Source organism: Pipistrellus hanaki (assembly GCF_964339955.1).
Source record: "Pipistrellus hanaki genome assembly, chromosome: Y".
Taxonomy (NCBI): domain Eukaryota; kingdom Metazoa; phylum Chordata; class Mammalia; order Chiroptera; family Vespertilionidae; genus Pipistrellus; species Pipistrellus hanaki.
In genome coordinates, this window is record NC_140525.1 from 1,474,054 (window position 1) to 1,487,216 (window position 13,163).

A 13,163-nucleotide genomic window follows, 5' to 3' on the forward strand; every position below is an offset into this window, starting at 1 on the left:
CCCAGAAGAACCACCAAACCAGAAAGGATAAGTGGTGATGGAGCTGCTGGAACCAACCTCACACTAGTGTCTGTGCATCACAGATGCTCATGCCCTCTTATTGGACCAGCAACTGCAGATGGCAGAATTGGTTAGCATATCATAGGGGACTCCAAATGGTTCACATTCAGTTTCCTTTATTGCTGACATTTATTCACAACCATTCAAACAAAGGTAATCTTGCTTCTACCTGCCAAGGCTGAATCACACCTCCGTAGAGATTCAGATGCACATCTCTAACTCCTTAGGACCCATCTCCCCAAAGAAAACATCTGCCCCCAGTCCGCATCTCCCCCCACCACTGAGTAATTGTGAGAAGCTGGCTGCTGGGTTCCTTTAAGATTCACTTATGTATGGGATTCAGTGTCCAAGGGCCCAGAGTAAAGCCTATGAGATGTGCACCCAGCTAGACAGGCATGTAACAGGGTCACAGATTGGGGTTTGGGTTATACAAGGTTCTATAGACACCATGAGGACGGGGGTAAGTACAGAACCAGAACATGCCTGGGAGGCCCAACTCCTGCAGCATATGCTTCAGCCCCGCATGCACCTGGGCAAGTAGGCCCAGATCGATGATGTTGTTGTTTCTTTCCTCGTAACTCTCCAGGGGGGCAGGATACAGCATACAATTCAGCTTGCTCAGCCTTATGGTGTGGCGAAGCAGGTCCTCCAGGACAGTCATGGAGATGGTGTTTTCACAGAAGCTTAAGGTCATGAGCTGAGAGCAGTGGCTCAGGGCAGGCAGGAGGTCCTTGAACTGGGAGTCCATGATCCCACACTCATCCAAGTCCAACTCCTGCAAGGTGGGGGAGGCTCTCTCTAACAGCAATTGGAGGGGCCCAGAACTGACGTGGGTCAGGTTGAGCCTCCTTAAATTCAGGACTTTCAGCTGGCTGACATTGAGATGCTGGGAGAGATGTCTCAAGTCACTTTCTAAGAGCATGCAGCTAGTGATGGACAGAGTCTCCAAGGGGGTCTTCAGGCAGCTGGGGAGACACAGAGCAGTTAGGTGAGTGGGGTTGGAATGGTTAGACAGAGGGAAGCGAGCATGAGACGGGCCTTAAGGTAAAGAGGCCCATGTCACCTTAGTGTCAGGTCTTCCAAATGATGATCAAGCCCAGGACCTTGCACAGTGAAAAGTGTGATTTAGTCAGTGCAAATTTGAGTGGAATCCTTTCTGCTCTGCGAGGGATTCGGCTCCATGAAACATCACACCCTTCATTTGTTCATCTGTCACCATACACCCAACCTCAGAGACACAGATGTTGTGACCATGAATGATGGGAGGTAATGGTGAGAGGCTCAGAAAGGAGCTCAAGCAGTAGGCAACCACAGAAATTTAGTATTGGAGACAGGAACCAACATGCCATCCATTTGGGCTCCCTACCAGCGACAGCCTGGACTCCTGTAACCCTCATCTCTTAGCCCATGAGGATACTGGCATAGTTGCAGAAAGGGCTAATCTGGACATGGTTGGGTATCATCCAGCTGGAGCTACCATCCTGCAGGAACTTAGATCACTGCATCTTCTACAAACTCCCTATCCCTTTATATGATTCCTCCCTCCAGAATCCTGAATTCAGGAGGCAATCCTTAGCAGAAGCCTTTGGCAAGCCTTGTCAAACAGGTGATTAGAAGCAGGTTTAGATTGAAAGGCTGCCATCACCAAATCGATGTGTGGACATAAATCCCTGAAAACTCACTTCTGATGGGCTTTCCTCTCCTCGCTGCCATCCTCATGATTCCATTGCACAATCTTCCCTTGCACACCACTTAGGATTCCCGAGCTCCCATCACCTCACCCAAAGCCCCCATTACCTCCATTCCTAGTAAGGAGTCTCTTCAGTGGCATCTTTCTTATTTCATTCATCCTACCTTTGTCTGGAGGTGGGGGGAAGTTACTTGACAATATGCAAGGGGACAGAGCAGTGAACAAGACACTGACTGTGTGGAGCCTCTAGTGACTCAGGCTCTGTAGCACTGCTGATGAATGGCACCTAGGAGGTCCTGTCACTGTGGAATGAAATGAGAAGGGGCTTGCTCTGGTCTGCAGAGAAACCTCGCCATCCCTCACCTGAGCATCTGGTCCAAGCGGCCTTTGAGGATGGCAACATCATCCAAATAGAGCTCCTGGAGGCAGGAAAGCCTGAGGAACTGAGAGGTGAACAGGCTAACACAGTGCTCCTCCTGCTCCAAGGTGGTGTGAGAAGACGCAAAGACATGGGAGAGGAGGAACCGATGCAGATTGCCCATCTGGCCCAGGAAAGGAGTGAACTTCCTCAGAGTGGACAGTTTCCCAGTACAATTTAACTTCAAATCCTGGACAGAGTTAAGCTGCACCATACCCAGGATGTTAATGTTTTCCTTTGACACAGCATAAACCTTCAGCTTCTTACAGCAAAGGTGCAGCAAACCTCTCCTCTCGCTGACTTTCTTAATAAGGTAACTGAGGGACTCATCTAGGACACCTCTCTTGAGGCAAAGGTCTATTAACACCTCCATGGGGGCCAAGGGTGGCTTTGGCCCCGTCCTTAAGCTGTCCAATTTCCCCCTCATCCTCATGGGCTGTGGGGCCTCAGGATCCAGCAGTGAGCACACATCAGCTCTGGTTCCGGCCCATACGATCCAGAACTCCTGATGAGCTCCCTCCTGTAAATTCAGCATCTGCATTTTCCACCTCCTGTGGAGAAAATAGGAGGTAGACAGGGGTACATTAAGATATCAGGGAATAAGACCATGGCCATGAGTCTGGGAATCTTGACAGCTGGGCCAGACACCCGATGGGACTTTTACTCCTTACTCCAGAAATCAGATGCTCCTTGCACTACTGGGATCCTTCGGGGTTCCCATTTCTGGTACCTTTAAGTGCCACCAGGAAGGGGATTTCATGTCCTTCCTATCACCCTCTCATTTTCAACAGCTCTATATATCTGTAGCTGTTTTCAGAATGACCCTAGTAGTGGCTCCAAGGCCTCCGTGAGCTCTCCCTGTGGTCCTATACGATCCTATATCCCAGCTTTAACTGCTCACACCCCCGGGACCCAACCAGGCTATTGAAACCCCCTCACCTGGGTCGAGTCTCCTGGGCAAGCAGGGCATCTAGCCCATCGAGCACAGCCTGCAAGATATCATGGTAAGGCTGCTGATGGTTCAACAAGGCCCCCAGAGGGAGGCAGGGGAAGGGCCAAGCCTGCACCAGAGCCTTCAGGACATTGCTGTGCCTCCCAGCCAAGGCTGCTGTGAACAGAGGTGGGAAGAGCTCCATAGGCAGCCACTCCACTGCAGCAATAGCAGAGGCTTCATTCCTCAGCAGGCTCTGGCATGCCAGGTCCAGGAGTCTGAGTGGAGCCTCACTGTTCATCCTGATGAAGTGGCGCTGAAAGAGATCCTGGGAAATGGTCAGGAGCAAGGCATCATGTCAGGCTAAGCATGAGCAACCCATTCCCTCTCCCTTCAGAGGAACCAGCTGAGGGCCAAAGGCACTGCTCTGGCATCAACTGGATCGTCCCAACTTACCCCAAACCCATCTTCTGCTTAGGGGCCACAAGGCCACTCAACATTGCCTCTCCTAGGCTTGTGCAGGATATATACCTCATCAGGCACCAAGGAGTGGTGAGATGACCACTGCACCCCTCTGGCATGTACTCACTGCCTACCTGAAATTCTGCTGTGCAATGAATACTGGGAAACCAGAGAGATGGCCCCACCCTTTTCAGGGAAACCTTTCTTATTATTGCTGAGGGACTGAAAGCCCCTGGAGTAGGCAGCAGCCCCTGGTCGATCACATCTCTTGCTAAGCTACAATAAATTAAATGGATGGGAAAGATTAAGGAACACCCACAGAATGCATACCTTGTGTCTTCTGATATATTCTAAAAGAGTAAAAGCAGAACAAAAGTTTTCATAGCATGGGGGAGCTAGAGATGAGAAAAATAACCATTAATTTGAGGTGTACATTTATTGTGTGTCCCTTCTATGAATATTAGAATGACCACTTTATCCATGACAACAGAGAGCTCACATGCCACAACTAAGCCTCCTCCCAAAAGAGACTGCAAGCCCTCGTCAGTGTTACTCAGTTGGTTGGGGATTCCCCCTTGCACCCAAAGCTCATTTGCAGGTTCCATTCCAAACTCCAGTACAGACTAGGCAGGAGCCAGTTGATGGATGATTCTCCAGTCAATATTTCTCTCTCTCTTTCTCCCTTCCTCTCTTTCTAAACATCACTTGGCTTTTATTAAAGAACTCCCTTAAGACCTGTTGTTAGACACATAGCCTGGTCTCCAAAGAATCCAAAAGGGATATTGCTACTTTGGCCTGCAGTAGGTTCCTTGGGAATACTCTATTTCAGACACCATGGAAACTTGCCCTGAAAAACTATATGAATGACACACATCAAAACAGAAATAAAAACCTTTTGGATTGAGTCTAACCTGCTTCTACTGGCAAAGACAACCTTAGTTCATTTATGATGAAATAAACCACAATTATCTGTGGGACCTCGGGAATCACCTTAGGCTTATGATTCACCAGACTGGGTATGATGCAAGAGCCCTCTGCTTGGCTGAAACTGGTTTGGCTCAATGGATAGAGCATCGGCTTGGGGACTGAAGGGTCCCGGGTTTGATTCCGATCAAGGGCATGTACCTTGGTTGTGGGCCTGTCCACAGTGGGGGGTGTGCAGGAGGCAGCTGATCGATTACTCTCTCTCATAGATGTTTCTAGCTCTCTCTCTCCCTTCCTCTCTGTACAAAATCAATAAAATATATTTTTTTTTAAAAAAAAGAGCCCTCTGCTTGAACCTGGACAGTGTCTCTCATGCTCTTGCCTCTGGTCCCTCAGCCTCCTCAGAAACCATTATACCCCATCTGGCCACACCTTCCTGTTGACATCCTAGCTGAAATGGCAACTTCCAACTGAGAGCTGAACCTTAGTACTGGTTCTCCAGGCAGTTTGCCTGATTGGGTTTTGCCCTCCGCACACCTCCAACTGAATCCTAGGTCCTTTCATGGTAGGAAAAGAAAATGAAACCAACCTGGAAGTAGACTTGATGGGTTGTTGGTACCACATAAAAATTCCCTAGTATTCCTGGTAATACACCATTAGCCAGACAAAATATCCTCTCAAGAGGAAAAAGGAATACAATGCAAAAGCATTGAGTACCAAACAGTCCCTGACACATGATGTTACCTCAACTGCAAACTCATGCCTAGTCAAAGAGTAACAGAGGGGCAGTTGTTGTTTCAGATTTTGAGGATCAAGCCTTCCCCAAAGGAGGAAGGGCCAAAATCACATCTAGGGATTGATCATGAGAAGGGAGGGGTGCAAATTTGCAATGGGACCAAGAAAGTGAGCCAAAACAAAGTGCACCCTTGGGAAACTCACAGGCTCTGACTGGGTAAACTAGAGAACTGAAAAGGCTGGTTGTTAAGAAGGAAATGGGTGGATCCCTTAAACCCACGCTTATGGGAGTACAGGCAGGAGGTTCAATCACCCTCCCTCTGTGGAGGTAAAGGCCATTTCCTACAGAAGAACCAGATGAGCTCAGCAAACTGGCTTGAGAAAATTAAATGTAAAAATATGGGCTATGCAGAGGAAAGAGGAGAGGTGTTTATTGGAACCTGGGAAATGACTTACCCAGTTATAAAAGCCTTTGAGAGGCTAGAATTGTGTGTTCTTTTGAATCTTGGAGGCACAGAGAAAAATAAACCTGGACCAAAAGCCCTAAGTATCTTTATCAAAGAGCTGCTCCCAGATGGCATCTATTTAGCAAAGGCCTCCTATTTCACACCTCGGTCTTCCACAAGTAGCAGATTAGGTCCAGGCAAGTTCCAGGGTTCTGGCACTAAACATAACTTCCAAAGAATGTTTGGATAATTAATGTTTGCTCAACCCCAGGGAACAACACATGCTATTTGGCTTCAAAAAGTTCCTTCTAGGCCTAAAACTCTCACTCAGATTGTGAGGGAAGAGTGTCCTCTCTCAGGATTAAGCAGAGTGCAGAGATACACCTTCCCCTTCAAAGATTTGAAAGTGTATAAGTATTTGGAATATTTGGTAAAGCTATGCCATATTATAGGATGTCCCATGGCGCACTGAGTCACAAATTGGATCTTTTGAAATTGAGACTAGAGAGAGACACACAGAGAGAGAGAGAGAAAGAGAGAGAGAGACACATACCCACAGAGAAAGAGAGAGAGAGAGAGAGAGAGAGAGAGAGAGAGAGAGAGAGATAGATCAATTTTCTGCAGGGTCTTCTTTACCTCCTGCAATATGATGCCTAAACAACTCTCATATTCCAGAGAAAGGGACCATGTGACAGCTTACTATAGCGTTGTTCAACAGAAACTTCCAGAATGGTTAATTAGATTTCTGAAGAGGTTCAAACAGTAATGAGTTCAGGAAGTTAATTTAGATTTGTATCCTGGGTTTTTAGCAGGAGTGGTGCCACGTGAGGGCTGTATTTCTCTTTAACACTGACATTACATGCACCAGAAAGAACCTGGAAAATTATAGGAGCCCAAGCTCAGGCAGCTTCTATAAGATCCCAGAGTCCAAGAGATTCAAGGAGGCATGAGGGATCACTTAGAATGACCTAGAATCAAAGTCAAAGCTGAAAATTCGTTGTTTTTTTTTTTTAGAATATATTTTATTGAGTTTTTACAGAGGAAGACAGAGGGATAAGGAGTTAAAATCATAAATGAGAGAGAATCATTGATCAGCTGCCTCCTGCACACCCTCCACTGGGGATGTGTCTGCAACCAAGGTACATGCCCTTAACCAGAATCAAACCAGGGACCTTTCATTCTGCTGATGCTCTATCCACTGAGCCAAACTGGTTTCAGCTGAAAATGCCTTTTTCCTGAGCAAGAACCATTTCTCTTCCCAGGCACAGCATGCTTTCCCAGGGCATGAGCTGGGGCACTGAAAGCAGGAGCATATCTGCATCAAGGGCTGTCCTTCCTACCCAGTATAGGAGAGGACCTGCCACCTCCCAGCACCCATACATGACTCTGGGTGTTTTCACCACATCATGGTCCCCTTCCACCTGCCCTCATCATGGCTCTCACTTATGTACTGGCTACAGCAGCCTTTGAGCACACGATTCCTACTGAGATCCCAAAGCATCTGCCCTTCTGAGCTTTTTCTTTTCTTTTTTTTTTTTTTTTCTTCAGTTTTTGAGTGGGACGGAGGTAAGTAAAATGTGCTACCAAGGCTGGGAGCCCTTGTTATGCATCCCTCGGGTGTCAGACAACCTCTAATAAGCCTGATGCTGAAACACCCACTGACAACAGAAATCAGAAGACCTCCCCAATTCATCTGAGCTCTTTTGGAGAACATGACATACTACAACCTGCAGAAGGGAAAACTACTTCCCAGATATTTTCCTGGATCCAGAGAGGAACCAAAGAGGCTGGAAGAAGCCCTTCCTGTGTTGCAGAACTGGCCCTGCATCTGTGAACCTTCTAAGGACCTGGGGATAAGTCCCCATGGATGGGCTTACCCACATTCAGCTCTCTTTGCCCAGCATTTGAGCAGACATGCATCCACCAAATTGGACAAATGAACACATTCCTAGAAAATCCAAGCTTTCAAAACTCAATCAGGGAGAAAAAAAAAAACAAAAAACATGAAAAGACCCATAACTACTGATGAAATTCAAATAATAATCAAAAAGTTTCCAGCAAACAAAAGCCCTGGACCAGATGGCTTCACAGTGGAACTTTATGAAACATCAAAGAAGAACTAAAATAAATACTTCTCAACTATTCCAAAAATGCAAGAGAGACACATACTTCTGAGATATTTCTATAACTATAGCATTATTTTAATACCAAAACCACATAAAGACACCACAAAGAAAAACAATTACAAACCTATGTTTCAGATGAACATACATGCTAAAATCCACAGCAAAATTCTAGCAATCCGGATCCAACATTACATCAGAAAGATCATAAACCATGAGCAAGTAGCATTTATTCTATGGATGCAAGGCATATACAATAACCACAAGTCAAAAAATGTGATACATCACATAAACTGAGAGACAAAAATCACATAATGATTTTTGGATGATTCCATGCAGAAAAGGCATTTGACAAGCCCAACACTCTTTCCTGATAATCATGCTCAGCAAAGTGGGAGTAGAAGGATCCTATATGACAAACCTATGGCCAACCTCATACTCAATGGGTAATATCTAAAATCATTTCCCTTGAGAACAGGAACAAAACAAAGATGCTACTTTCAACACTCCTGTTCCACACAGTACTAGAAGTGATTGCCACACTAATCAGACTAGAAAAAGAAATAAATAGCATAGCACCCAAATTGAAAAAAAATAAATAAATGAAAAGTAAGTAAAACGTTAATTATTTGCAGAGGACATGATACTGTACATAGAAAACCCTGAAGAGTACACCAATAATTATTAGACAATAAATGTAGCAGGGTACAAAATTAACACCATAAAATCTATGACAGTTTTATACATATGTTTACAGAACAGAAATTTAAAAGCACAAGCCCACTTATTATTGCATCATAAAATTAAGATACCTAGGAATAAACTTAACTAAGGCGGTAAAAGACCACTACTCATGAAACTACAAGATGCTGAAGGAGAAACAGAAAATGGCTGCTGTCAGGACTGCAGACTACAAGATAGTATGTGAGTGAGAAAACAAATGGAGAGTGTGTGGTCCCACAAGAGTGTTTGTTGGTGAGTTGAGGGACAGTTATATTTCAGGTGACTGTGGGGGACTACTGGACAGGGCTTTCCTGAAAAGACAGACCCCTCTGCTGCTGGGTTCCCGCCCAGAGTGACTGGCTAAGATGCAGAGACCATGCCATCTTAAAGGGGAAAGTGGATATTATGGGAAAGAGTGAAAAGCCTGGAGAATCTACAACTATGGCACCCACCTAACAGCTGTGAACCTGAGAATATGGATCCCCAAATGGCGCAAACATGCATATTCAGAGGAACTCTACACTCCCTCACAGAAGGTCAGATTTCACCTGGGATAAGCTGAGGCTCATTGTCCGGGTAGGAGAGAGAAACTCATGAACCATGGGAGCTGGAGAACCTGGGGAAGTCTCCACCAAGAAAAATCCGTGGCCCTTGGGGCTGGCATGATCCCTGAATGTGGAAGTGGGCCCTCACAACTGCTACCAGAAGGAACCCTAAAAAGCAACCCATTTACATCTGGACACAAAAGGACAGCCTAAATATTTTGAAAGTGTGACAGCTGCTTAGACCCCAGGGAGGAAAAAAGACTGCACAGACTTGCATACAGCCCTGGAGTTTGCACACTTACTCTGGCTCTTTTTTTTTCCTCTTTAAATCTTTGCTTCTGATTACTAACGCATTAAATAGGTTCACCCAATTGGGGGCACCCAAAGAGACTGCAGGGGAAATCTGTTTTTCTGGAACCTGGGGATCAGAGCAGAGAACCAGCTCTTGGGCAACCAGCTCTGGAACCGGGGAATAACCATCAGAGAACCAGCTCTTGGGCAACCCATGCCCACAAACAAGTATTAAGTGCTACAGGGAAAACAAATTCTAAGCACCAGCTAAAGATTGACCCAGAGGTCAATCCAGAAACACTGCCACCCAGAGGTTGAATTTCAATTAGACTCCTGTGTAAACACAAAGAAAGCAATAGAGATGTACTAGAGAACTTCAATACTGTCCTGACTAGGAAACAGCTTTGCCAAACAGAAATGTAGAGAAAGTGAATGATCTTCACGACTGCACATTTTAATTTTTTAAAAAATATGTTATGTAAGGAACTATTTTCTTTTTTCCTCACTTGATTTTATCTTTTTAATTATTAAATTTTTATTTTCCGTCAATATTATTACTACTACTTTTATCCCTTTTTTTAAAAAAGTGTCATTTCATTTTCTCTATTTGAGATTAGTATTCTACATTCTATTTTCATCTTTCCTTTAGCATCGTTTTACTCTTTGAACTTTCCCTTTGTGCCAACAATTTTCCTCATTATTCCCCTTTTGTTGTCCTTTTTCTCGTACCCTGTTTCGGCTTTAGATTTTCCCTTTCACTTTTTTCACTCTTAAAATTTCATACATATACTCCAATCTACTGCTGCAAGTACATACACACCTCTCTTCTATTTCTTTACTATCCAGTAACTTTCCTCTCTTTGTTGTTTACTTGATTGTTTATTATATCATTTTTATGCTTGTTTGTGAGATTGTTTTGCTTATTCCCTTTTGCATGTGTTTCTGGTGGTTTGTTTTTTGTTTGTTTTTTTTTTCTTTCTTTTTTTCCCCTCGCCATATATATATTAGTTTTTGTTTCTAGTTTGCCTTCAGCTCCAGGTACTTGTTGCTGGTTTTTGTTGGTATTAGTGACTGTTCTATTCAAGTTTTCTCCCCATATATGAAGTTTGTTCTCCTCTTCTTTATTATTTTCTTTATTTTCTCTATTACTTTTTGTTCTTTTTCCAAATTTCATTTTTGCACTCTTTTTTTCTCTTCTTTTTTCTCACTTATTTCTAATTCACATTTCCCTCGTGGTCACATTTATTTGGGGTTAATAAATCATGAATACATTTCTATTCAATGCCGTGTGCATTCTACCTGGTTGTGTTGTATTTTGTGCCTTTAAATCAATACAGGAGAGAGGAACTACATAAACATACACTTGGAGAAGTGAGATACTGGGGAGCCAAAGAAACAGCACACATGTGAAAGAAAAACAGGCACCACCAGAAAAGGAAGTAAAATTAAAGTGAGCAACCTGTCAGAGAAAAATTCAAAAAAAAATTATCAAAACGTGGTTGAAAAGAATGGAAGACAAACTTGAAAGTATGGGTAAGAACCAAGAGTAAATGAAGAATATCTAAGAAAGAATGAAATGGCTGCTATAAAGAATAGGAAGCATCAAGAGTAGACTAAAAAAAGCAGAAGACCACATCAATGAGCTATAAGTTGAGGAAGGAAAAATACCAATGTAGAAAGCTTCTAGAAAAAAAATTAAAAAGCAGGAGGAGAGCCATAAAAAAATTAAAAAGCTGGAGGGAAGTCCTTTAGGACATCGTGTAAGAAAACAACATCTGCAAAATAGAGTTTATAATTGGAGTGGGAACTGAGCAATGAACAGAAAACATGTTTGAAGGAAAAAAATGACACAATATTTCCCTGATATAGGAAAGAAAAAAAAACACAAAAATCCAAGAAGCTCACAGAGTCCAAAGCAAAATGAACCCCAAAAGAACAACCACAAGGCACATTGTATTTAAATTGGGTAACATCAACCACAAAGTAAGAATCTTAAAGCAGTAGAGACACAGAAAGTTACCTACAAGAACCCCCCCTTGAGACTAGCAACTGCTTCCTCAACAGAAAAACATCAGGCCAGAAGGTAATGGAATGAAATATACAATTCATGCAAAGGAAGGTCTGAATCCAAGAATACTCTACCCAGCAAGGTTATCAATCAAAATTGGAGGTGAAATCCGGAGCTTCAAAGAGAAAAAAGGATTAAAATAGTTAATTAACACCAAACCAGTAATGCAAGAAATGCTAAAGGCCCCGTTGGAAGAAAAAGAAATTAAGAAAGAAAGTCAGAAAGAAAGAAAAGCAAAAAGAAAATAAAAAAAAGAAGAGATATCAGAACTGAAGAAGGAACACAGGAATAAAGAATAAAAATGATGACAAACAAGTACCTATCAATAATAACTAAATGTAAATGGATTAAATGCACCAATCAAAAGACAAAGTGTAACAGATTGGATAAGAACACATAACTCATATAACTGCTGTCTACAAGAAACCCACCTCAGAAAAAAAGATGCACACAGACTGAATGTGAAAAAATAGAAAATTTTATCAGGTGAATGAAAATGAAAAAAAAAATGATGCGGTAGCAATACTTATATCTGACAAATATGATGTTAAAGTGAAGGATATAAAAAGACATGAGGAAGACCATTTCATAATACTAAAGGGAGCAATCCAATAAGGAGAAATAAGTCTAGTAAACATATACATAATTGATACAGAAGCATCCAAATATATAAAAAACTCCTGGAGGATATCAAGGGAGAGATTGACAGCAATACAAAAATAGTAGGAGATTATAATACTCCACTATCACCACTGAACAGAGACTTTAAACAGAAAATCATCAAAGAAACATCAATCCTAAATGACTCACTAGATCAGATGGAATTGACATTTTCAGGACATTTCACCCCAAAGCCACAGAATATACATTCTAATCAAGTGCACATGGTCATTTTCAAAGATACACAAGATATGGGGTCACAGGCAAAGACTATTCAAATTCGAAAAGAGGGAATGCATATCAAGCATCTTCTTTGAAAATGACCCAAACCACTAACCTCAATTAATATTTGACAAAGGAGGCATGAACATACAGTAAAACCAAAACAGTCTATTCAATAAAAGGTGTTGGGTATATTGGACAGATACATGCAAAAAAATGAAACTAGACCACAAACTTACACCGTACAAAAAATAAATTCAGGACTTAATCATAAGACAGGAAACCATAAAATACTAGAGGAATCCACAGGCAACAAAATCTCAGACATACCCCAAAAGCAGCTCTTCATTTATACTACTCCTAGGGAATTGGAAGCTAAAGAGAAAATAAACACGACATCAAAATAAAAAGCTTTTGCACAGCAAAAGGAACCATCAACAAAACAACACTAAAACCCAATGTATGGGAGATCATATTTGCAAATGTTGTCACTGATAAATGTTTAATGTTCAACATCTACTGGGAATTTATACAACTTAATAAAAGATGACCCATAAAAATGGGCAATGAACCTAAATAGAGTCTTGTCAAAAGAAGACGGAAGCCCAACAGACATCTGAAAGCACGCTCAAAATCATTAATTATATGAGAGATGCGAACCAAAACAACAATGCGGTATCATCTCACACCTGTCAGAATGGCTATCATCAGCAAATCAACAAATGGTTTGGATGGGGAGAAAAAGGAACCCTTGTGCATTGGTGGTGAGAAAGCAGACTGGTGCAGCCACTGTGGAAATCAGTACTTTTAGTCAAAAGAATAAAAATGAAACTCACAAATGATCCAGTAATCCACTTTTATACCC

The 13,163-nt window shown here is 42.6% G+C and overlaps 1 protein-coding gene across 1 annotated transcript in view; it reads right to left on the bottom strand.

The window, feature by feature from the left end:
• Positions 1–466: 466 nt before the first annotated feature.
• Positions 467–13,163, bottom strand: part of LOC311615847 (melanoma antigen preferentially expressed in tumors-like) — a gene marked incomplete at both ends in the record, with an annotated part of 47,796 nt that continues 35,099 nt past the window's right edge. Inside the window, 4 exons of the mRNA XM_084871284.1 lie at positions 467–1,025; positions 2,114–2,719; positions 3,108–3,427; positions 3,892–3,911. Of these exons, the coding sequence (XP_084727410.1) occupies positions 467–1,025; positions 2,114–2,719; positions 3,108–3,427; positions 3,892–3,911 (1,505 nt within the window). The remainder of the gene's footprint in view (positions 1,026–2,113; positions 2,720–3,107; positions 3,428–3,891; positions 3,912–13,163) is intronic.